This window comes from Aotus nancymaae, unplaced genomic scaffold (assembly GCF_030222135.1).
Source record: "Aotus nancymaae isolate 86718 unplaced genomic scaffold, 86718_ANA_hifiasm-v0.15.2.pri h1tg000028l, whole genome shotgun sequence".
Lineage (NCBI taxonomy): Eukaryota > Metazoa > Chordata > Mammalia > Primates > Aotidae > Aotus > Aotus nancymaae.
In genome coordinates this window covers 27,838,166-27,863,329 of record NW_026988441.1, presented here as the reverse complement: position 1 = coordinate 27,863,329, position 25,164 = coordinate 27,838,166, and the positions used below count along the sequence as shown (strand labels likewise).

Here is a 25,164-nt window from a genome sequence, read left to right as displayed (position 1 = left end):
TGAGACAGGGTCTCGCTGTGTCATCCAGCCTGGAGTGCAGTGGTGCAGTCACGGCTCACTGTAGCCTCAAATTCCCAAGCTCAAGCAATCCTCCCACTTCAGCCTCCCAAGTAGCTGGGGTTGCAGGCACGCACCACTGTGTTCAGCTAATGTTTTGTTTTTTGTGGTTTTTCTTTGTGTTTTTTCTTTGTGTAGAGATGGAGTCTTGCTATGTTGCTCAGGTTGGTCTCAAACTCCCGAGTAGTGGGATTACAGGCATGAGCCACTGTGCCTGGCTCGGTTTTCAGTGAGAGGAAAGGCATGGTCAGGAAGTAACAAAGTGGGCATTTGGGCCCAGTGTTTTCTGACTGGAAAGTCTGGGGTTAGCAGCCTCCACCTTTTTCCTCTCCCCGCTTTTGAATAAGGAAAGATACACTCAATTGGAAACCCTAAGCTTTGAAACACGCTTGTTGGGTGGATTTTATCCTTCTGCTCATTTTATAGGTGAAACAATGGGACTCAGAGGGACGGAGTGAGCAGCCCAAAGTCACACGGCCTCTGAGTATCGGGGCCAGGGTGAGAACCACCTGTGCCTATCATGTGAAGTACCTGGCACTTCAGAAAAATGTCCTGGACCAGAAACCTGGCTCTTCTGGCCACTGGCTGCTTTCTCTGGGAAATGGGAGTGACAAAACACTCCCAGTATTTACTTGTGGATAAATACTGAGTGGTGGTCTCCATTCCCCAAATTGAACCTGCCCCTGGCTCCAGTCCATCCGCCCAGGGGCCCTCTGCCATTGCCTTCCTGCCTCCACTCTGCCTGGCCCCACCCCCACTGCAACCTCTCAGTGACCCCATTCACTGGGGAGGGTGTTTGTAATTCCTTCCAGGCAGTGATGGCCCCTCCCTAGACAGAGAGGTCAAGGGACTTTCTCAATATCACACCCCAAGTCAGTATAGAAACAGGATCTCCCCAGCTGCAGTCCCCAAGCCCTCCCCACCTCTGGGTCAATTACCACTCTCCTGGACACATGGTGGGGGAGATGCAGATGCAGGAAAGACGGTGAAAGGGGAGAAAAGGAAGATGAAAAAGGAAATGAAAAAAGCCGAGCGTGGTGATTACGCCTGTAATCCCAGCACTTTGGGAGGCTGAGGCGGGTGGATCACATGAGGTAAAAAAATTCAGACTAGCCGGCCAACATGGCGAAACCCTGTCTCTACTAAAAATACAAAAATTAGCTGGGCGTGGTGGCACATGCTTGTAATACCAGCTACTCAAGAGGCTGAGGCACGGCAATCGCTCAGACCCAGGAGGTGGAGGCTGCAGTGAGCCAAGATCATACCATTGCAGTCCAGTCTGGGTGACAAAGCGAGATTCTATCTCCAAAAAAAAAAAAAAAGAAAGAAAGAAAAGAAAGTAAATGGAAAAGGAGAGGGAGGCTGAAGAGTGAAGTGGGGTTTTGGTGTCAGCAGGTGGGAGCTGTGCCCTGAGGCTGTATGGTTTGCTACTTCCTCTCCACTGCAGAGCAATGGGAAGGCATTTTAAGGAGGGAGACAGCTCTTCCATCCATGAAAAGACCCGGTCTGGATGCATCTGAGTATCCACAGGGCCCAGGGAGATAAAAAATATTGACCGCTGCAGTCTCGTTGGAAATAGGAAGAGGAACATTTTCATCATCATAATTAACAGACAGGGTGTGGTGGAAAGGGAAGCAAAGTTGGAGTCCCTCAGACCTGGGTTCAAATCCTGGCTCTGCCACTTGCCGAGTGTGTGGCCGTGGGTAACATCTCCTCTTGGGCCTCAGTTTCTCCATCTAAGAAAATGGGTGAATGAAATGGCCTTTGTCTGTTGTAGGTGCACCCGTTGTACGTGTGTTGGCACATCTTCCATCTGTGTCTGTCTGCAACGTCTGGCTGTGGGCTGCTAGGGGTTTGTGATGGCTCCGTGACTAGTTTGTTGAATGAGTTCTATGTCCTCATCCAGGATCTGATGAATGGAAGTGAAGCATCTACAAAGTGTTTTTCATGTCTCTAGATGTCCCAGATCCTTCCAGCAGCCCTCAGAATGCGGGTCTGTCAGATGCACTGTTTCAAAGAGAAGGTCCCTAAATGTTGGAGAGGGACACTGGCCTGCTCAGGACCACGGAGCAAGGTAGGAATCAAGCCCAAGTCTCAGAGCTAGCTTTCTTTCTTTCTTTTTTCCTTCCTTCCTTCCTCCCTTTTCTGTTCTTTTCTATTCTTTTTTGAGTCAGAGTCTTGCTCTGTCGCTCAGGCTGGAGTGCAGTGGTGTGATCTCGGCTCACCACAGACTCTACCTCCTGGGTTCAAGCATTTCTCCTGCCTCAGCCTCCTAAATAGCTGGGGTTACAGGCACCCGCCACCATGTCTGTTTAATTTTTTTTTGTATTTTTAGTAGAGATGGGGTTTTGCCAAGTTGGTCAGGCTGGTCTTGAACTCTTGACCTTGGCCTCCCAAAGTGCTGGGACGACAGGGATGAGCCACCACGCCCAGCCTCAGAACTCTAATTTCTAATACACTGTACGTGGACACTACACTCTCAGGACTTTGTATCTCTGGAGGGGAGGAGTCTTTAGACAGGACAGTCATGCGGTAGGGGAGGGATGAGGGTTTCAGCTGATGCCCAAGAAGAATCAAGAGGTACTTACAACACTGGTTGCTGGGGACAGGCAAAGGCTTTTCTTGCTCATCTTGGAACGAATACTGAAGGGGTGGGGGAAGGAGAAAGGGCTTGTCTCAGAAGGACTGAAGGCCAGGGGACCAGGATAGTCCTCTGTTCCGTCCCATTCTCACTTCCCTCTGCCTCCTAAATTCTGTCCCTCTCTATGAGAAGGATATGGGGAGTAAGAGAGAAAAAGAGAGAAAGACACACGCGCACGCACACACACACACGAGAGAAAGACAGAGACAGAGAGAGAGAGAAACTGAGAAACAGCGATAGGAAAAAGACTAGGGGCCGGGCGCAGTGGCTCACACCTGTCATCGCAGCACTTTGGGAGGCCGAGGCGGGAAGATCACTTGAGGTCAGGAGTTTAGGACCAGCCTGGCCAACATGGTGAAACCCCATCTCTACTAAAAACACAAAAATTATCTGGCCGTGGTGGCACGTGCCTGTAATCCCAGCTACTCGGGAGGCTGAGGTACTATAGTCACTTGATCCCGGGAGGCGGAGGGTGCAGTGAGCCGAGATCGCGTCATCGCATTCCAGCCTCCAGCTTAGACGACAGAGCAAGACTCCATCTCAAAAAAAAAAACAAAGAAAGAAAGAAATTGTTCTACCAAAAGGACACATGCACACGTATGTTCGTGGCAGCGCTATTCACAATAGCAAAGATACAGAATCAACTTATGTGCCCATCAATGGTGGATTGGATATTTTTTTTTTTTTTTGCAATCTCGGCTCACTGCAACCTCCACCTCCCAGGTTCAAGCAATTCTCCTGCCTCAGCTTCCTGAGTAGCTGGGATTATAGGTGCCTGCCACCATGTCTGGCTAATTTTTCTCTTTTTTTTTTGAGATGGAGTCTCACTCTGTCGCCAGGAGCCAGGCTGGAGTGCAGTGGCGCAATCTTGGCTCACTGCAACCTCTGCCTCCCAGGTTCAAACAATTCTCCTACCTCAGCCTCCTGAGTAGCTGGGACTACAGGTATGCGCCACCATGCCCAGCTAATTTTTGTATTTTTTAGTAGAGATGGGGTTTTTACCATGTCGGTCAGGATGGTCTTGATCTCTTGACCTCGTGATCTGCCCGACTCAGCCCCTCAGAGTGCTGGGGTTATAGGCGCCCGCCACCATGCCTGGCTGTTTTTTCTATTTTTAATAGAAATGGTTTCACCATGTTGAGCAGGCTGGTCTTGAACTCCTGACCTTAGGTGTTCCTCCCACCTCGGTCTCCCAGAGCGCTGGGATTACAGGCATGAGCCACCATGCCTGGCCTGGATTTTTTTTTTTTAATATGGTACCTATACACCTTGGAGAACTACACAGCCATAAAAAACAATTAAATCAATTAAATTATGCCCTTTGCAGGAACATGGATGGGGCTGGAGGCCATTATCCTAAGCGAATCCATTCAGAAGCAGAAAACCAAATACCACATATTCTTGCTTGTAAGCGCAAGCTAAATATTGGGTGCTCGTGGACTTGCAGATGCAAACAGTAGACGCTGGGGGCTCCAGAAGGGAGGAAGGAGGGAGCGGGACAAGGGTGAGTGAACTCCCTGTTGGGGGCGGGGTGCGGTGGCTCACGCCTGTCATCCCAGCACTCTGGGAGGCCGAGCTGGGTGGATCACCTGAGGTCAGGAGTTCGAAACCAGCCTGACCAACATGGAGAAACCCCATCTCTACTAAAAATACAAAAATTAGCTGGGTGTGGTGGCACATGCTTGTAATCCCAGCTACTCAGGAGGCTGAGGCAGGAGGATCGTTTGAACCCAGGAGGTGGAGGTTGCAGTGGGCCGAGATCACGCCATTGCACTCCAGCCTGGGTAACAAGAGCGAAACTCTGTCTCAAAAACAAACAAACCAACCCACCTGTTGGGTACTGTGCTCACTGTTTGCGTAACAACACGGAAGTCCAAACCTCGGCATCATGCAATATATCTGTGTAACAACCCTGCACATGTACCCCTTGAATGTAAAATAAAAGTTTTTATTTTATTGTTATTATTATTATTTTGGGACGGAGCCTTGCTCTGTCTCCCAGGCTGGAGTGCAGTGGCATGATCTCGGCTCACCGCAACCTCTGCCTCCCAGATTCAAGTGATTCTCCCACCTCAGCCTCCTGAATAGCTGGGCTTACAGGCGCCCACCACCACACCTGGCTAATTTTTTGTATTTTTAGTAGAGACGGGGTTTCACCATGTTGGCCAGGCTGGTCTCAAACTCCTGACCTCAAATGCTCTCCCCGCCTTGGCCTCCCAATGTGCTGGGATTACAGACCTGAGCCCCTGTACCCGGCTATTTTTTTATTTTTTATTTTACTTTTAGTAGAGACAGAGTTTCACCATGTTGGCCAGGCTGGTCTTGAACTCCTGACCTCAGGTGATCCGCCTGCCTCAGTTCCCAAAGTGTTGGGATTCCAGGTGTGAGCCCCAGGTCCAGCCTCTGTGTGTTTCTTGACCACATCATTGTCTGGAGACTGGACCACGTGAGTCATGGATACAGTCAGGTTACAAAGAATTAGAAACAGAGACTCGGGGAAAGACAAGCTCAGAGAGAAACAGCATCGGTAAGTGGAAAATGAGGAGACAGAGACAGAAACAAGGAAGAAAACAGCCCTTCCCACCCCAACACTCACTTCATCCTGGTCCCGCATAGCATTGAGCTGCTCCAGCTTCTTGGCCCAGTAGCGAGCCTCTTCTTCCGGAATGTCTGCAAGCAGAGCCCCGTCTGTGAGCCTGGAAGCCCCTCCCTGCCCCTCAGCCTCCATCCTCCAGGCTTCCTGAGCTCCAGCCAGGCCCTGGCTTCTGGGGTCTTTGGCAAACCCTCAGAAGTGGGGGTGGGCTGATCTGCGGTCCCGGGAGGGTAGATGGAGATGAAGGGGAGGTACCGTGGTGCCTCTGCCTCCCCTCTCCCCAGAGATGGATGGAGAACGGTTGGAGGATGAGAGGAGATGGTTCCTGGCATTTACAAGGGTGGGGAAGCCATCATTTTTATTATTTATCTATTTAATTTTTTTTTTTTTGAGATGGAGTCTTGCTCTGTTGCCCAGGCTGGAGTGCAGTGGGGCAATCTCAGCTCACTGCAACCTCTGCCTCCCAGGTTCAAGTGATTTTCCTGCCTCCGCTTCCGAGTAGCTGGGATTACAGGTGCCTGCCACCATGCCTGGCTAATTTTTTGTATTTTTAGTAGAGATGGAGTTTCATCATGTTGGCCAGGCTGGTGTTGAACTCCTGACGTCAGGTAATCCCTCTGCCTCAGTCTCCCAAAGTGCTGGGATTACAGGCTTGAGCCACCACGCCCAGCCCATTGTTTTTAGTTTTTATTTTTTAGAGTCAGGATCTCACTCTGTCACCCAGGCTGGAGTGCAGTGGCACAATCACAGCTCACTGCAGCCTCATACTTCCGGGCTCAAGCGATCCTCCCGCCTCAGCCTCCCGAATAGCTGGGACTACGGGAACCCGCCACCATGGCTGGTGAATCTTTAACTTTTTCATAGAGATGGGACGTCACTAGATCACCCAGGCTGGTCTTAAACTCCTGGCCTCCAGTGATCCTCCCGCCTCGTCCTCCCAAAGTGCTGGGATTACAGGCATGAGACACTGAGGCTGGCCAGCCATGGGTTCTTAGAAGAATGAGGTGGAGAGACTCGAGGTCCTTCCAGGAGAGGAAGAGAGGACTGTCTGTTCTCAGCCTCTGTCTACATGTCTCTCTCTGTCTCTCTGTCTCTGTCTGTCTCTCCTCCGATCCCCAGCTCACTCCTGCAGCCTCAGGCATCACCGAGGAATAGGCAGGACTGCCCAGCCCTGAGCCCCGTGGGTCATGAAGCATTTGCAGCTCAAGCTACGGGGCCTGGGTCACGGTCCACACACAGCAGGTTCACAGCAATTGTGGGAAGTAGAAAAGGGTCCTTTTTAAAGTTTTCTCTCTTGTTAAAGAATAAATCATAAGTGTGCTAATAACTTTGTTAAGTCCTATCCTGTGTAGCTGTTAGACATGCCATGCTTACAGGCATGTAGTACATTCTATGTCCTTGTACTTTAACCAAGATATCTGTGCTGGACGTGCTCACAGGCATGTCCCAGCTCTCCATTGCTTTTAGAAGTTTTAAGTCGTTAGCCAATCAGGTTTTAGTTTAGATTGTGAGGTCTGACTCCAGCCAATGAAGATCAGATATGACACAGCGGTAAGGACGACCCCAGATGCATAAGGAGCAAATTAGTGTGTTTTCCTTTGTTCATTGTACTCTTGTGGCAAGATGGCTAGTGAGAGTACCCTTCCTGCAGTACAGGAAGTAAAAATTGCATTGCTGAGAGATCCTTTGTCTCAGTGCTGATTTTTCTTTCCAGCACCAAGCGTCTATTTCCAACACCCCTGTTCTCTGTAACCCAAGAAACTCTCTCTCCTCTGGGGCGAAGGACCCTCATTCTCAGCCTGAAAGGTCAGCTAGACCTCCCCAGGCCTGTTCACTCTCCTGGAATAGCTGAGTAAGTCCAGAAGTGGGGCCGGGGCTGGGTGAAGGTCACGTGCCCCGGTACTCACCTAAAGGCAGCTCAAAGCGCGTGTCCAGGAGGATGCGGTGGAGAGTGGGGTCCTTGGTGCCGCAGATCTCACTGTCCGCCATGATGACCTGGGAGTCCAGCGTCAGCCACTCTCCGGGGCCTTCCTGGGGTCGGGAAGCAGGTGTGTGGTCAGGTGTCTGCTGCATGCTGGGCCCTGGGGCCCCTACTCTCACATGAGACATCCCCCTCACCCCATCCCAAAACAAAAATCATGTCTCCTGTCTCCTCTCTCTTTCCTCCCTTCCTTCCTGTCTCTCCTCTTTCCTCCTTTCCTCCCTCCCACCTTCCTTCCTTTCTTTCTTTCTTTTTTTTTTTTTTTTTTTTTTTTTTGAGACAGAGTCTTGCTTTGTTGCCAGGCGCCAGGCTGGAGTGCAATGGTGTGATCTTGGCTTACTGCAACCTCCGCCTCCTGGGTTCAAGCAATTCTCTTGCCTCAGCCTCCCGAGTAGCTGGGACTACAGGTGTGCGCCACCATCCCCAGCTAATTTTTGTATTTTTTAGTAGAGAGGGGGTTTCACCATGTTGGCCAGGATGGTCTTGATCTCTTGACCTTGTGATCAGCCCATCTCGGCCTCCCAAAGCTTGCTTTCTTTCTCTTTTTTTCTTTTTTCTTTCTTTTTCTTCCTTTTCTTTCTCTTTCCCTCCTTCCCTCCCTTCCTTTTTCTTTTCCTTCATTCCTCCTTTCTCTTTTTTCTTTCTTTCCCTCCCTTCCTTTCTCTCTTTCTTCTTTCTTTTTTCTTTCTCCTTCCTTCCTCTCCTTCCTTCCCTCCCTCCCTCTCTCTCCCTCTCATCTCCCCTCTCCATTCCTCCCCTCCCTTTCCCTGCCTCTCTTTTTCTCTCTCTCTTTCTTTATTTTTAGAGCTGGGGTCTCACTATGTTGCCCAGGCTCATCTTGAGCTCCTGGCCTCAAGTGATCCTCATGCCTCAGCTTCCAGTAGCTGGGACTACAGGCACATGCCACTGTGCCTGGCTGTGTTCCCATATTACACATGAAAAAACTGAGATTCAGAGAGGGAAAGGTCTCAGTCCAGAGCCACATGGTGAGTCAGGAGAACCCAGAGCAAGGGACCTAGAAGGGGAGCCCCTTGGGGTCATATAGGGACAGCCCTAGCCCGGCATGGTCATTCCTCACCCCTGATAAGGGGTTATGGGACTCTGACTTCAGATAAAAGCCCTGGGGACTGCCATCACCCAGGGAGAACGTCCCCCAGGAGAGCAAGCGCATTTCCCCTGGTTCAGAAATGTCAGCCTTTGAGCAAGTGGTGTCTACCCTGAACCTCAGTCTCTTCATTATTCAAATGGGAATGATCTTTAGTGGAATCTACCTTCTGCCACCCCAGGTGATCAGGCTTCCCTCACACTTGAAGGGCCATTGAGGAAATTTTGGGTCTCCCTCAAGGCTTCCTTTTACATATTTTAATTTAATTTTTTTGATACGGGGTCTCACTCTATCACCCAGGCTGGAGTGCAGTGGCATGATCTCAGCTCACTGCAACCTCCGCCTCCCAGGCTCAAGTGATTCTCCTACCTCAGCCTCCTGAGCTGCTGGGATTACAGGTGCACACCACCACGCCTGGCTAATTTTTTGTATTTTTTAGTAGAAACGGAGTTTCACCATGTTGGCTAGGCTGGTCTTGACTTTTGACCTGAGGTGATCTGACTGCCTCAGCCTCCCAAAGTGCTGGGATTACAGGTGTGAGCCACCACGCCCAGCCAGGGCTTCCTTTTAGACTCACTTGCCTGGAATGTTGCAACCATTTCGTCCCTCTCCATTCATTCATTCAAAAGCAGACACTTACTGGCCAGGTGCGGTGGCTCATACCTATAATTCCAGCACTTTGGGAGGCCAAGGTGGGCAGATCACTTGAGGTCAGGAGTTAAAGACCAGCCTGGCCAACATGATGAAACCCCATCTCTACTAAAAATGCAAAAAATAGCTGGGTATGGTGACAGGTGCCTGTAATCCCAGTTACTCAGGAGGCTGAGGCAGGAGAATCACTTGAGCCAGGTAGGCAGAGGCTGCAGTGAGCCGAGATGGTGCCACTGCACTCCAACCTGGGTGACAAAGCAAGACTCCATCTCAAAAAAAAAAAAAAAAAGAAAGAAATGAAATAACAAAAATGAACAAAGAAAAATAGTCCCCAGTCCCTCCTCTATGCCTGGTTTATACTGGGTGATGCCAGGGTCCCCAAGAGGCCCCAGCCATCATCACCCTCTCCCCTGAGGAGCCCACAGCCCTGGGAAACAGAGCTGGACACGGGCACCCCCAGCCCCATGAGGTCATAGCCCAGAGGGAGGAAGGAGGGCTAAAGGATCCAGACGGAAGTCAGAGAGGGCTTCCTGGAGGAGGACACATGGGAATTTAGAGAGTGATGGAAAGGAGGACACTTGAAACTCAGGGAACAGACTATGCAAAGGTTGAGAGGCTGGAATCTGGGAGGGGTGGAAGTTGGAGTGTCGGGGGAGATGAGGCTAGTGGTCGGGTGCCATCTAAAGGGCCTCCCAAGGAAAATAGACAGGGGAGGATAGATCAGAGCTCCAGGTAGTAAGACCCTCCTGGGGTCAGCATGGAGGGGTTGAGACTTAAGGTCAGGAGGCCAGGGACTGGGCTGTGGGGATAGACAAATAGATATGACCACAGCCTGGTGCAGTGGCTCACGCCTGTAATACCAGCAGTTTGGGAGGCTGAGGTGGGTGGATCGCTTGAGCCCAGGAGTTCGAGACCAGCCCAGGCAACATGGCAAAACCCTGTCTCTATTTAAAAAAAAATTGGCGGACATGGTGGCGTGCACCTGCAGTCCCAGCTACTCAGGAGGCTGAGGTGGGAGGATCACTTGAGCTTGGGAAGTCAAGGCTGCAATGGGCCATGATCGTGCCACTGCACTCCAGCCAGGGCAACAGAATAAGAGCCTGTCTCAAATATAAATAAATAAAAAATAGACACCACTACTACCTGCTGACCATGATGCATGGACGGAGGGGCCAGGGTGCTTACCCAGCACCTTCTTCTGAGCTGCCGTAACCTTCCTGCTGCTGCCCATCTGGGACACAACATGCTAATTGCCTACGTTATCCCTTTTCTCCTTCCATAGTAATATATTTTTAGCTGTGCCTAGGGTTGCAAAGCCTAGGACTACATTTCCCAGAATCCCTTGCAGCTATGTGTTGGCCACATGTCTAAGTTCTGGCCAATGAGATGTGCCTGAACTCCCTGCCCCTTACCACCTTTCCCTGCTTAGAATGAAGATGCAATGGTGAGCCTAAAGCAGCCATTTGGGGCCACAAGGTCAAAGCCACATGGAGAGAGATGCAGAGCAAGATGGAAGTTGTATCAGGCCCTGGTGACTTTGTAAGGTTCATGGCAGGCCCAGGTGTCTACATTGATGTTGTCAGGGGATAGGAGATAAATGTGGATCTTGTTTAGGCCACTGGCCTCTGGGCTTCCTTCCTCATCCTCAGGCCACCCGCCACTCACCTCATTGGACTGGCGGATGGTCCGCAGTGGGATCCACACTGTGCCCACCATTGTGTCCCAGATGAGACCCTTGTTCCACACCTCCACCGTCAGTCCCAAATCCAGACGGTTAATCTCGCTGTGGAAAAAGGACAGGGGGCATCGAGGGAGAAAATGGGGGTTCAGAGAGGTTAGTTCATTCATCTGAGAACACACAGCATACCACAATTCAAACCCAGGCCTGGGAGTGTCCTAGCTGATATGATAACATGGTGGTTCTCATTTTATAGAGGGGAAACTGAGGCCAGTGAGGGAAGTTAAGAGCTTGAGGTATCACAGAAGGACCAGGATCGAAAGCCGGGAAGGACGGCGTGGAGACAGATGTGACACACTGCCTGCAACTTCATCTTTCTGGCCTTCCTTAAGCCCTCCAACCCTGACCATGCTGGCCAAGTGGGGAAGAGGATCAAATGCCTCCATAGCTCCCTCTACCCCCAGGATAAGGACATTCGGGCACCTCTGTCCTTCCCAGTGTCATCTCCATCTCATGAGGTGAGGACGCGATCCCACCTCCAAGCACTTTCCCTGCAGGCCTCATCCTAGACATATGTTGATTCAGGGGCGTAGGAAACTTGGCGAAATGTGAGATTCACTGAATTTACAGTTTACCAAAGATTTATCTTAAGGAATGTATTTTTTAAATATACCTGTTGACTAGGCCTGGTGGCTCACGTCTGTAATCCTAGCAATTTGTGAGGCCGAGGTGTGCAGATCACCTGAGGTCAGGAGTTCAAGACCAGCCAGACCAACATGGTGAAACCCCATCTCTACTAAAAACACAAAAAGTAGCTAGGTGTGGTGGCATGCATCTATAGTTCCAGCTACTTGGGAGGCTAAGGCAGGAGAATAGCTTGAACCCAGGAGGTGGAGGTTGCAGTGATGTGAGATCACGCCACTGCACTCCAGCCTGGGCTACAGAGTAAGTCTCCATCTCAAAAAAAAAAAAAAAGAAAAAAAAGAAGAAGAAATCTGTTGGCCAGGTGTGGTGGCTCACATCTGTAATCCCAGCACATTGGGAGGCTGAAACAGGTGGATCACCTGAGTCCAGGAGTTTGAGATCAGCCTGGGCAACATAGTGAAACACCATCTCTACTTAAAATACAATTAGCCTAGTGTGGTGGCACACTCTTGTAATCCCAGTTACTTGGAAGACTGAGGCAGAAGGATCACTGTAATCTGGGAGGTGGAGGTTGCAGTGAGCTAAGATCACGCCACTGCACTCCAGCCTGGGGAACAGAGTGAGACTCTGTCTCAATCAAACAAACAAACAAAACAATTGGTGGTGAGGCCTGGGAAGGCGTGATGCCCTGAAATTGTAGCTTGGGGGTGGTGGTCAGGGAGGGCTTCACTGAGGAGGTGACACAAGCTGAGACCTGAAGAAGAGCCAGCTGGGGACTGGAGAGCAAGTGCAAGGGCCCTGGGGCAGTAACAAGCTGGGAGGTGTTGGAGAAAGAGGTGGGTGTGGGTGTGGCTGGGGCAGGGGAGTGAGAGGGAGATAGAGCGAGAAGGTGGCGGGAACCGTGGGAAAGACTACGGGTTTTATTCTGAGGTCGATGAGCCACGGACAAGTCTGGAACATGGGAGCGACAGGATGTGATTTGCAGTTTTAAAAATATCCCCCTGGCTGCCTGGAGGAGAACAGATTGTAGGAGGTGGATAGCACAGGAGGCCAGGGCGGAGGCTGGCGGGCAGCGGGGACTTGGCTGGTGGCCATGGAGACCAAGGGAAGTGATTGGATTGGGAATGCGTTTTGGAGGTGGAGGAGGAGATGAGGTGGACACGGGATGAGGGAGGCTGGAGGGGAGTTGCCTGGGTTTCCCCGGTGTCCAGCTCTGCCCCAAGGGGCCAGCGAGGTGCTGGGCTATGCCAGGGGCCGGGGTCATGCCAGAGGCTGCGGACTCACAACATGAAATCCTGCTCCCAGCTGGGCTGGCTACCCCGCACCGCGATGGTCGTGCTCTTGACATTCTGCACTTTCAGGGTCACGTACGTGTTGAATTTCTCTGTGGCAGTGAGAGCAGGGGTCAGCGCTGGGGCTCAGGGACTCTCCAATGCCCCTTTCCAAGCTCTAGACGACCTGCCGGGATCCCCTTGGGAATTTCTGGGCCACTCACCCCCTAACCCCCAACCCCACCCTCAGGGCACAAGGGAGGGGCCTCAGTGTGGGGAGACGTGGAATTTTGGGATACTTCATCCAGCTGCCTCAAAATGACTATGTCATTGATTTTTGGCTAAAAAGACTGAGGCCCCAGAAAAGGGAACAAAATTGACTGAAGAAACCCCCTTTGCTGGGTTGGCCCGGTGGTTCATGCCTGTGATCCCAGCACTTTGGGAGGTCAAGGCTGGAGGATCACTTGCGCCCAGCCTGGATAACTCGGGTAAACCCTGTCTCTACTAAAAATACAAAAAATAATTAGCCAGGCACAGTGGCGCATGCCTGTGGCCCCAGAAACTTGGGAGGCTGAGGTGGGAGGATCGCTTGAGCCTGGGAAGTTGAGGCTGCAGTAAGCCATGATTGCACCACTGTACTCCAGCCTCAAAAAATAAAAAATTAAAATTAAAATTAAAAAAAGATGCAGGGTGTGGTGGCTCACGCCTGTAATCCAGCACTTTGGGAGGCTGAGGCGGGCGGATCATTTGAGGTCAGAAGTTCAAGACCAGCCTGGCCAACATGGTGAAACGCTGTCTCTACTAAAAACACAAAAATTAGCTGGGCACGGTAGAGGGCACCTGTAATCCCAGCTACTTGGGAGGCTGAGGCAGGAGAATCGCTTGACCCCAGGAGGTGGAGGTTGCAGTGAGCCAAGATCGCGCCACTGCACTCCAGCTTGGGCAACAGAACGAGACCCAGTTTCAAAAAAAAAAAAAAAAAAAGGAGAAGAAGAAAAGAAAGGAACTTCCTTTGCTTCTGTGAGCCTCACTTTTCGCACCTGTAACCCCACTTAAGAGTCCCCATCCTGCCTCTTAGGACCCTGGGACGAGCCATTGCTCAGGGCAAGCCCCACCCCGATAGAATCTCCCACTATGGCTGGGGAGACCGGGGAACCCCCATACAAACTCCAGGGACCCCATGCCAAGGGCTGCCCCTCCCCCTGTTTAATCCTCTGACCCCTTTCCTGATGCTCAGAAGACACAAAGCTCGTCTAAGTCTGGTCTCCGAGAGACAGACAGACAGAGAAACAGACAGACAGACAACACGGACAGGACAGCAAGAGAAGCCACTTACCTTGGGCACCGTCAAACTTGGCTTTTTTGACTGTGGAGAGAGACAGAGATAGGGAAGGGAGACGGGGGGAGACGTGGGGAGGAGAGGGGCAGAGGTACAGAGAGAGTCAGAGACACACCAAGGTAGAGACATAAGGAGAGAGACAGAGGAGAGACAGGCAGAGATAAAAAGCAACAGAGACAGGTTTTTAAAAAGATAAAGATAGAAGCAATGTCAGAGGCAGAGACAAGGGGAGGAGGAGAGGGAGGAAAGAGGAGGCAGGGATGAGAGGGAGAGAGAGAGAGAACCCATCAGACAGATGAGCACAGGCAGCCCTAGGATGGAAGGAAATTTGGACCCTGAGGGCGGTCCCTACCCCCTGCCTCGCCCTCTCCCTCTAACCCCTGTTGCCATCAAACTCCCTAAGCTCCCCGACTAGCTGTGCCGTTACTCACAATTGAACAAGATTAGAAAGAAAAGAGCTGGGCAAATGGTGGGAGAGGCCTCCTACAGGAAGCCCTCCAGGATGGCCCCAGAAGAAGAGGGGAAGTTGAAGAGGTGGAGAAGAAGAAGGTGAGGATAAAGACAATCTCTGATGACTCCACCAGCCCCTTCAGGCCCACAAACCTCTTCCTCCATTGTCCAGCTCAGTCTGCGATGTCAAACGCTCCCAGGGTTTGGGGAAGCCTCAAAGAAGGCTGAGCAAGGTGGGATAAAGCAACCCAGAGAGCTGGCTCTCAAAACGCACATGGAGGGCAAGGCGTGGGGGCCCACACCTATCACCCCAGCACTTTAGGAGGCTGAAGCACGTGAACCACCTGAGGTCAAGAGTTCGAGACCAGCCTGGCCAACACGGTGAAACCGCATCTCTACTAAAAATACAAAAATTAGCCAGGTGTGGTGACGGGCGCCTGTAGTCTCAGCTACTCTGGAGGCTGAGGCAGGAGAATCTCTTGAACCCAGGAGGCGCAGGTTGCAGTGAGCTGAGATCGCACCACGGTACTCCAGCTTGGGTGACACAGCAAGGCTCTCGTCTCAACAACAGCAACAAAAAGTAACGCGGGTGGAGACACCTGCGTCCTGGCTGGAGGGCTGACAGGGATTGTCTAGCCCCACTTGCTTGTGGGAGGTGCAACCTGAATATATGTCAGGCACCCGCCGAGGTCCAGTCTTCTCACATTTCACATAATCCCACAGCCCCAAGAGATTCAAAGCCATTCCGCCCCCTCCTGGCACTAACCAGGTATTCAATTTCCACCGCCAACACCTCTCACACTCTGCTCTCGTCCCCCACGTCTTTTTCCTCCATTCATTCTCTACTCCTACCCCCAATCTGTTCCCACACTGAGCCCTGCCTGCCTGCCTTCCTTCCTTCCGTCCCTCCCTTCCCCTTTCTTTCTTTCTGATGGAGCTTTTCTTTCTTTCCTTCCTTCCTTCCTTCTTTCCCTCCCTTCCTTCGTCCTTCCTTCCCTTCCTCCCTCCCTTTCTTTCTTTCTTTCATTTCCTAGTCTTGCTCTATTGCCCAGGCTGGACTACAGTGGTGCGATCTCAGTCACTGCAACCTCTGCATCCCGGATTAAAGCAATTCTCCTGCCTCAGTTTCCCAAGTAGCTGGGGCTACAGGCATGCAACACCATGCCTGGCTAATTTTTGTATTTTTAATAGCGACAGGGTTTCACTATATGTTGGCCAGGCTGGTCTCGAACTCCTGACCTCAGGTGATCCACTCGCCTCGGCCTCCCAAAGTGCTGGGATTACAGGTGTGAGCCACCATGCCCGCCCCTTTTCTTTCCTCCCTATTTTCTTCTCCACTTGTCCTTTTCAAATTAATGTCTTTGTTTGTGTAGGCAACGCACGCACATGTTGTGAAATCCAAAACAACCAAGAGACGAGACACTGAGAATAAAGCTCTTTCCATCCCAGCCCTTCGTCTCCCTCCCAGATGCAATCAACATTGGCAGTTGCTTGTGCCACTGGAGATGGTCCATGCGTCGGCAGTCATACCCACGTTCGCCTTGCTTGATTTCCAAGACAAATGGCGTACTCGACACCCACTGTTCTAAACCTTCGTGTTTTTTTTTCAGTATGTCTTGAAGAGCATGTGCTAGCGAGTTGAAGGATAAATTCCTAGAAAAAGAATTGTGTCTCTCTGGGCAGATGTCACAGCCTCCCATTCCGGGTTTGCAACTCTGTGCTCATCGCTTGAATTTCTGTCTCACAAAAGGCACCTGAGTGGAACCAGTGAAGAGAGAATGCCCATGAAGAGCGGGGGAAGTGCGATGGCCCTCAACATATGTCAGTAAAGACTGTCTGTTTCCGGCCAGGCGCGGTGGTTCCTGCCTGTAATCCCAGCACTTTGGGAGGCCCAGGTGGGTGGATCACTTGAGGTCAGGAGTTCGAGACCAGCCTGGCCAACATGGTGAAACCCCATCTCTAGTAAAAATGACAAAAACTAGCCAGCCTGGTGGCGTGCACCTGCAATCCCGGCTACTCGGGAGGCTGAGGCAGGAAATCGCTTGAACCTGGAAGGTGGGGGTCACAATGAGCGGAGATGGTGCCACTCTCCTGCAGCCCTTAGCTGGGCCTTGGGAGAGGTGAGCGCTGATTTGAGCTGGGTTCAGATACCAGAGCTGTGTGACCCTGGGCAAGTGAATCCCCTCTCTGGGCCTTCATCTCTGTTTGGTTCCATCTCTGTCTTTTTTTTTTTTTTTTTTCCTAGATCTGGTTTTCTCTCTCACATCGCCCCACCCAGCCCCCAGGGAGTGCACCCACCTGGCACCTCATCCCTGGGGCTGAGATAGGCTCAGGAACACTCAGGAATGTGCCCAGGAGCTTTGGGCTTCACTCCTGGAGGAGGTCCAGCCTGCAGGCATGAGGACCTTCTGTGAGGGGAGTGGGCAGGGGAAGGGGCAGGAGGGAAAATGGTGATGGCGTCAGGGGGCGGAGGAGAGAGTGACAGAGGCTGACACTGGCCCCACAGCTGGAGGGTCTCATACAGGGAGAGGAAGGGAGAGGAGAGAGGAAGAAATGATAGGATGAGAACAGAAGAGTCCAGACAGATGGAGAGAAATAGACAGAGACACAAGGAGACAGAGAGCGCCAGGCATAGAGGCACATGCTTGTAATCCCAGCTACTCGGGAGGCTGAGGCGGTGCGGGGGGGCCTTGAGATTCCGAGTTCAAGACCAGCCTGGCCAATGTAGTAAGATCCCATGTCTAAAAATAACAATTTAAAAGACAGAGAGAGGCCAGGCGTCATGGCTCACACCTGTAATCCCAGCACTTTGAGGCCGAGGCAGGTGGATGGCCTGAGGTCAGGAGTTCGAGACCAGCCTGGGCAACATGGCGAAACCCCATCTCTACTAAAAATACAAAAATTAGCCGAGCCTGGTGGTGCACGCCTGTAGTCCCAGCTACCTGGGAGGCTGAGGCAGGAGAATCACTTGAACCCGGGAGGCAGAGGTTGCAGTGAGCCAAGATGGCACCTGGGTGACAGAGCGAGACTCTATCTCCAAAATAGTAATAATAATAATAATAGTAAAAGAGAGAACGATTTCCACTAGGGAGGGCGGGCAGGTGGAGGAGACACTGTGGAGAGGAGAGGCCATTGGGGGAGAAGAGGAGGGGGATGCATATGGGGGTGGGGAAGTAACAGGCCCTGGGGGGCGATACAGGGGGCTCACTGGGGTCTAGCCTGGGCTTGGCCCCACTTGAAGCTCCTCCAACTGTGCCCCATTTTATAAACCTCCCGGTCCCTGTGTCTCGGCTCCCTCCTGCCTGTTCTGTTTCTCTCCACTCCTGCTATCTTCTTTCAGTCTCTATTCTCGCCTTCTCTCTCTCTGCCCTTGTTGCGTCCCTCCCTTGGTCAATCCGCCTCCTCTTTCCTGAGCTTCAGCTCCTTGCCCAGCTTCTCTTGGCTGGAGGGGAGTGGTCTCCGTTGGGGTCCTCAGGCAGTGGGGGACCGGCTGGAGAGCTGTACCTCTGACAGCTGAAGCCAGGCTCCTGCCCTTAGTCCCCTACCGAGGTCCAGGGTGAGGACCACGTTTTTTCATCACCGGGGCTCGGAGTGAGTGGAAGAGGGGTCTCAGAGGGAAAGGGGGACAGGGAAGCGGGTGGAGAGTGGGGAGGGGGGTTCTCAGGAGGGAAGGGGGTTCGCGGTGGGGGAGGGGATTCGGGAAGCAGGAGGGGCGCGGAGGAGGAAGTGGGCTCAGAAAAGGCACCCAGTCTTCCTCCCTGTCATCCCTGGTCAGTAAATGGTCCCTGAGTCACCGTCTTCGTCGTCACATCCCGCCACCCTCTCCCTGCCCGCGCCGGGTTGCGGTATCAGGGTCAGCGGGGCGGAAGCGCCACCTCTCCCCAGCGGGCTTCGGGTCACACGCAAGAGGCTATTTATAGCGTTGGCGCGCGGAGGACGTGGGCGGCGCGCCGGCGGGCAGGGGGGTGGGGGACGAGGGGTTGCCCGCTGCTGTCCCCAGCGACGGGCGGGTGGAGACACCTCCTTATGCGGCCTCCGAGGTCTTTGGGGCCCCCCAGCAGCACTGACTGAAGAATGAAGGGGCGGAACTCGGGGAGGCTGAGGCAGGAGTTCAGGTTGCGGGGACCCCCCTGCAGCCTGGCTCCGGGCCTCAGTTTCTGCATCTGGAAAATGGGAAGACAGAGTGTCTGGCCTCCCTTGCCTTTCCTTTCTCCGCCTCTTCCCTCCTCTTCCTCTCTCACCCCTTTTGCAGAATCATGATTATATTGTCACTTATACTACTATTATTATTACTAGTATCATTACCGTTTTTATTATTTGGTTGTGTTCTAAGGGTGTACCTGGCCTGGATTCTAGGATTTGAAGACCCTGGATTCCTCTTTTTTCTCTTCCCTCCCTTTCTCTTTCTTTCTTTCTTTTACCTTTCTTTTGTCTTTGTCTTTTTTCTCTCTCTCTTTCTTTCCTCTCTCTCTCTTTCTTTCGACAAGGTCTCCTCTCTGTTACCCAGGCTGGAGTGCAGTGGTGTGATCATGGCTTGCTGCAGCCTTGACCTCCCAGGCTCAAGGGATCCTCCCCATTCATCCTCCCGAGTAGCTGGGGCTACAGGTGTGCATCACCATGCTTGGCTAATTTTAGATGGGATCTTACTATGTTGCCAGGGCTGGTTTCAAACTCCTGGCCTCAAGCGATCCTCTCACCTCGGCCTTCTAAAGTGCTGGAATTACAGGCATGAGCCACATGGCCAGCTGACCCTGGGTTCTAATTAAGGGAGACTCCAATCTTGGGGCACTCGCTCCCTGACCTGCCACGTGGGGATGGGGTAGGGAGACAGGAGGTGGAGACCCAGCCGACTAGGGCTTCTGAAAGCCCACCCGCTCCAGGATTAGCCTGGGAGAGGGGAGGAAGCATAGAGAATCCAGAAATAGATTCTAGGAGATTTGATCGTTTTGTGTGTGATGTTGGTGGCGGGCATTTCAGCGGGAGACCAATGGGCTTCAGAATAAAGGACCTAGGCTCTGCTGGTTTCACATCCGGGGAAGACTAAATGAGGACCTTTATCTTCCGTTGACACAACGGAGCCCGACTGAAGCCTTTGGTGTAAAAAACACCAAGAACCTGGAGTTCCAGAGAGCTTCAGGAATCAGAGATTTCTCTGTGTGTTGTTTACCATGTACCACTCAGAACTAGGCCTAGCCTATAGTAGGTGCTCATTAAATAGTAATTCGTGGAAGGAATGACGTCACCTCCTCCAGCAGCCCTGCGAGGTTGCGCTAAGCGCTGTCCGCTAGCGGAGTGGGCAGGCGCTGTCCGCGGTGCTGAATGTTCGTTCCCCTGCCTTTGTACCCTCAAAGAGCTTGGCTCCCTCCTGAGCGTGTGACTGGGGACCCCTCTTGCAGCGTTCGCTCCTCGGGCTCCAGAATGCAGTGGCATCTCGGAAATGTCCTACACTCAGTACTGCCTTCCAGAAAGCTTTTAGTCCCCATTAATAAAAACATCATCATTGATTTTTTTTTTTTTTAAGATGGAGTCTCACTCAGCCTGGGGTGCAGTGGCGCGATCACGTCTCACTGCAACCTCCGCCTTCAGGGCTCAAGCGATTCTCGTGCCTCAGCCTCCTGAGTAGCTGGGACTACAGGCGCCACCACGCCCAGCTAATGTTTTGTATTTTAGTAGAGACAGGGTTTCACCATGTTGCCCAGGGTAGTCTTGAACTCCTGAGCTCTGGTGATCCGCCCGCCTCAGCCTCCCAAAGTGCTGGGATGACAGGCGTGAACACTGCGCCCGGCCCATCATTGATTTTTCATGTCTTTTGCTCACGCTTATTGGACCTTTCTATAGTTCAGGCGTCATGCTGAGGGCTGTGTGAGCCTCACTAGAGAGTTCTGGCAAACGTAGATGATGGGTGCTACTCCCGTGCCCATTCCACAGATGAGCACACTGAGGAATGCAGAGGATGTGGGACTTGCCAGGAAGTGGGGGAATTAGAAATTCACACTCAGGGCACGGTGGCTCACACCTGTAATCCCAACACTTTGGGAGGCCGAGGCGGGCGGATCATGAGGTCAAGAGATCTAGACCATCCATCCTAGCCAACATGGTGAAACCTTGTCTCTATTTAAAAAAAGAAGAAGAAGAAAGAAAGAGAGAAAAAAATTTACACTCAGGCCTGCTGGACCCAGGATGTCCTTACTTGCACCTCGCAGAAGAGGTCCATCGTATGTGGAAGAAAACTGAGGCCAGGTTAGGGAAAGGGCGAGGCTGCAGCTCTGAAGATGCAGCTCTGCAGGGCATCCCGTGAGGACGGTAGGAGCTGAGACCTAGATGCAGCTCCTCCAAGCTGGAGGGTATCAGGGACTGGATAGCCAGGAACGGAGGGATGTGTGAAGGCTTCTTAGGCAAGGGGCAGGGGAACAGCCCCAGTGAGTAGAGAGATTGTGACATGTCTGTTTATTGGATGCATGAAAGAAGAAAGCAATCCTGGCTGGGTGTGGTGGCTCATGCCTATTATCCCAGCACTTTGGGAGACTGAGACAGGTGGATCACTTGGTGGTCGGGGGTTTGAGGCCAGGTTGGCCAACATGGTGAAACCCTGTCTCCACTAAAAATACAAAACATTAGCCGGGTGTAGTGGTGCGTGTCTGTAATCCCAGCTACTCGTGAGGCTGAGGCAGGAGAATTGCTTGAACCTGGGAACTGGAGGTGGGCAGTAAGCCGAGATGGCACCACTGCACTCCAGCTTGGGCAACTCTGTCTCAAATAAATAAATAAATAAATAAGGCAACCCCAGGGCAGATCTTCGCCCCACAGAAGGGACTTGGTTGTCTCCCAGGTCCTGGGAGCTGAAAGAAGGCTCAACCTTTTCCCCCAACCCCAGTAGGCTCTAGAGTCACTCAGCTCCATCTCTGACTCTGTGATACCAAACAAGTTGTTAAAGCTCCCTGAGCCTCAGTTTTCCTCATTTGTACAATGGGGCTAAAGAGGGCACAGGCATAAAAATCCTCAACATCGTGCCTATGAAATGCTGGGCCGGGCACAGTGGCTCATACCTGTAACCCCAGCACTTTGGGAGGCTGAGGCAGAAGGATCACTTGAAGTCAGGAGTTCGAGACCAGCCTGGCCACTAGAGATGAGAAACCCCATCTCTACTAAAAATACAAAAATTAGCCAGGCATGGTGGCACATGCTTGTAATTCTAGCTACTTGGGAGGCTGAGGCAGAAGAATCGCTTGAACCTAGAAGGCGAAGATTTCAGTGAGCCAAGATCACACCACTCCACTCCAGCTTGGGCGACAGAGTGAGGCCATGTCTCAAAAAACAAAACACACACACACACACACACACACACACACACACACACAAAGCTGAATGGATAAATGGAGTTTATAGTTGATATTGTTATAAGTTGTGAAGCAAACCCGCCTCCACCTAAATTCACTGATTTGTTCATGTCATTTATTCGTAAAATGTTTGTGGAACCTTTAAAACATCAGTTGGGTGTGGTGGCTCATGGCTATAATCCCAGCACTTTGGGAGGCCGAGGAGGGCAAATCACTTGAGCCCAGGAGTTCAAGATCAGCCTGGGCAACAGGGCAAACCCCTGTTTCTGCAAAAAATAAAAAAATAAAATAACAGCTAGGCAGGCGTGGTGGTGTGTGCCTGTAGTTCCAGCTACTCGGGAGGCTGAGGTGGGAGGATCACTTGAGCCCTGGAGGTCAAGGCTGCAGTGAGCTGAGGTCATGCTGCTGAACTGCAGCTTGAGTAACAGGCTTTGAGTGGGACCCTGTCTCAAAACAAAACATCAAGTGGCCTGTGCAAAATGCTGTGAGGCACATAGGAAGAGCTGGAACCAACCCTCCCCACCACCACACTTTTACTCATGCTGCTCCCTCCACACAGAATACATCTCCCTCCTGCTTATCTTCCCCTCATCATATCTGAGACTCAAGTAAATGGTGGTGGTGAAATCGAGGCTGGCTTCCCAGAGGAAGAGAGCCCTGGATAACCCACTCCTCAGCTCCCTTAGCCCTGCCTCATCTCTCATTCTAACCTCATGGGAGATGCGGGGGTGGTGGCTAGGAATAGAGCTGAGTCCCCAGAGCCAGGAACAGTGCCTGGTATACAGTAGGTGCTCAATTAATGCTTGCTGAGTAAATAAAATGAGTGACTTCATGAAGGAACCAGGTGGCATTTGCCATTCACAGCCTCAGGATGCTGCTAAGATTTAGAGAGTGGATTAAGGTGTTGGAGAGCATCAGGGCTCCACACGGATAAAGAAATGAAGGGGGAGCAGAGATAAGGCCCATACACCATACAGGGTGATCTGCTGTGCGTTGGTGCTGGGTGTATACATGAGAGCTTGCATTTGCTTGTACTTGCTTGGATATTTGCAGCAGTAGCTGGCTCATGTTACCAGGTCAGGCAAGTGCCTGCCTGTACACGGATATGAGCGTGCATGTGTGCAAAGCATGTGCACCATTTAAGTGCGGGGGGAGTCTGCACATGTGTTTCTGGGAGTGGGGTGTCACTATATCGGAGACACACTGTGTGTGTGAGCTTGCGGGTGATGTGTTAGGTGAAAAACACATGTATTGATGTTTGCATGTGTACACGGATGCAGTTCTGTGGCAACTGTATTTGTTTACCTGCATACATGTACACACTCATGTGCAATGAAATACCCAGATGTGTATTTACTTGTATGCGTCATCATCACCTTGTAAAAGGGAATGCTTTGAATGTCCAGGCAAGTGTTGTCATATGCATAAGTGGCCTTGACATGTGCTTATATGAATATATGTGTGCTTCATGGGGTTGGGGACCATAGCAGATATGTATGGGTACATGTCTGAACATGAGGACATGAGTGGATTTTCTTTTATTTTTTTGAGACTCGGTCTTTCTCTGTGGCCCAAGCTGGAGTGCAGTGGCCTGATCTCAGCTCACTGCAACCTCCGACTCCTGGGTTCAAGCGATTCTCCTGACTCAGCCTCCCGAGTAGCTGGGACTACAGGCATGCTACCATCATATCGTCTAATTTTTTTTGTCTTTTTAGTAGAGACGGGGTTTCACCATATTGGTCAGGGTGGTCTTGAACTCCTGACCTCATGATCCACCTGCCTTGGCCTCCCAAAGTGCTAGGATTACAGGTGTGAGCCACTGCGTCCAGCCTTTTTTTTTTTGAGACAGAGTCTCACTCTGTTGCTCAGGCTAGAGTGCAGTGGCAGGATCTCAGCTCACTGCAAACCTCCACCTCCCATGTTCAAGTGATTCTTCTGCCTCGGCCTCCCGAGTAGCTGAGATTACAGGTGCACACCAGCACACCCAGCCACTTTTTTGTATTTTTAGTAGAGACAGAGTTTCACCATGTTGGCTAGGCTGGTCTCGAACCCCTGACCTCCAGTGATCCTCCCACCTTGGCCTCCCAAAGTCAAAGTGCTGGGATTACAGGCCTGAGCCACCACGCTTGGTTGGATATGAGTGAATCATTATGTGACATGTATATTGTGAACATTCATCAAACACACGTGGATACATCTATATGTGTGCTGGCAGACACACACACACGTGTGTTGCCGGGACCATGTCTACCTCAGCAGGCTGTGTCCTATATACATTCATATGCTTGTGTTCACACAGGCGTGTGAGTACACACGTGTGCCTATGGAGCGTGCCTTTCCAAGCACATGGTCTGCGTGGAGCCTTATACATCCTAAGCATTTGTGTCCACACAGGAATAAGTCTGGGTATGAATGTGTGTAGAGATTGGCAAACGCCTGTGGGTCCCCGGTGGAGGGGGAGGGCAGGTATTTCCTCAACTCGAAGGATGAGCTCAGGCAATGCGCAACCCATCTCAGCCTAGCTTCACTGCAGCCAAGCCCACCCCAACACTCTCAGCTCGGGCTTAGCCATCCCAGCCCCTCCCCTCTGGGGGCGCGTCCCACCTCTCTCTGGGAGGCTGGCCTCACCCAGCACTTCTCCCTCTCCCCACACTCGCTGCCTCCTACTCCTCCTCACTCCAAACTCACACCTCCCTTTACACCTCTGGGCCTTACCTCCCACCCTGCTCAGCCTCTTCCCCAGCCTTGCCCCTCCCAGCGACTCCATTCCACGCAGGCGGCGACACCTCCCTATAAAGTCCACAGAATCCAGCCCAGTCCTCCCCCGACGCCTCTGTTTCTGGAAGCCTCATCCCTCTTGCCTCCTGCTGCCCCTCCCTTAATGCCACCCCCGCAGCCGAGCCTCCAGTTTGCGTCAGAGTTAAGGGTGAGATCCCCGCCTCCCCCCACTCTACTAGGCAAACCTTCCAGAGAAACCCAACTTGGAGGATGTGAGGAGGGGTGGGGCGGGGTGCTGCGGGGGAGAAGAGAGAGGACGGAGAAGTCGGTCAGGAACACCCACGTCGGAACCTCCTCCAGTGCCACCCCTAAGAGCCCTCAACTTAGAGCAGGGAGAGAGGTCAGCAGGGGTCCGTCCTCAGGCCTAGGCGGTGGGGGGCGCCTAGGGGTCTCCTTCACTTCCCTACAGGCCGGGAGGCGAGGGGCTGGAAAAGTTGGCCTTTGACTCTAGGGACTCTTCTTCCAACACCCCCAGCCCGGTCCAACAGAAACGAGCTCAGAGAAAGGAGGCCCCTGTCCCTTTAAGAGCACCCGCGTCCACGCCGGCCCAGCCCGGCCTGATTTGCACTCGGGAAGCCGCGGCGGCGGGGAACGGGCGGGCGGGGCAGGGTTTGTGAATGAAGCGGCCGAGGGGGAGG

The 25,164-nt window shown here is 52.1% G+C and overlaps 1 protein-coding gene across 1 annotated transcript in view; it reads right to left on the bottom strand.

Moving 5' to 3' along the window:
* Window positions 1-25,164, bottom strand: part of UNC13A (unc-13 homolog A) — an 86,110-nt gene that overhangs the window by 59,550 nt on the left and 1,396 nt on the right. The window contains exons 2-7 of the mRNA XM_021669181.2: window positions 13,959-13,988; window positions 12,636-12,735; window positions 10,694-10,811; window positions 7,199-7,322; window positions 5,295-5,368; window positions 2,646-2,700 (exon numbers count right to left, since the gene is read on the bottom strand). Of these exons, the coding sequence (XP_021524856.2) occupies window positions 2,646-2,700; window positions 5,295-5,368; window positions 7,199-7,322; window positions 10,694-10,811; window positions 12,636-12,735; window positions 13,959-13,988 (501 nt within the window). The remainder of the gene's footprint in view (window positions 1-2,645; window positions 2,701-5,294; window positions 5,369-7,198; window positions 7,323-10,693; window positions 10,812-12,635; window positions 12,736-13,958; window positions 13,989-25,164) is intronic.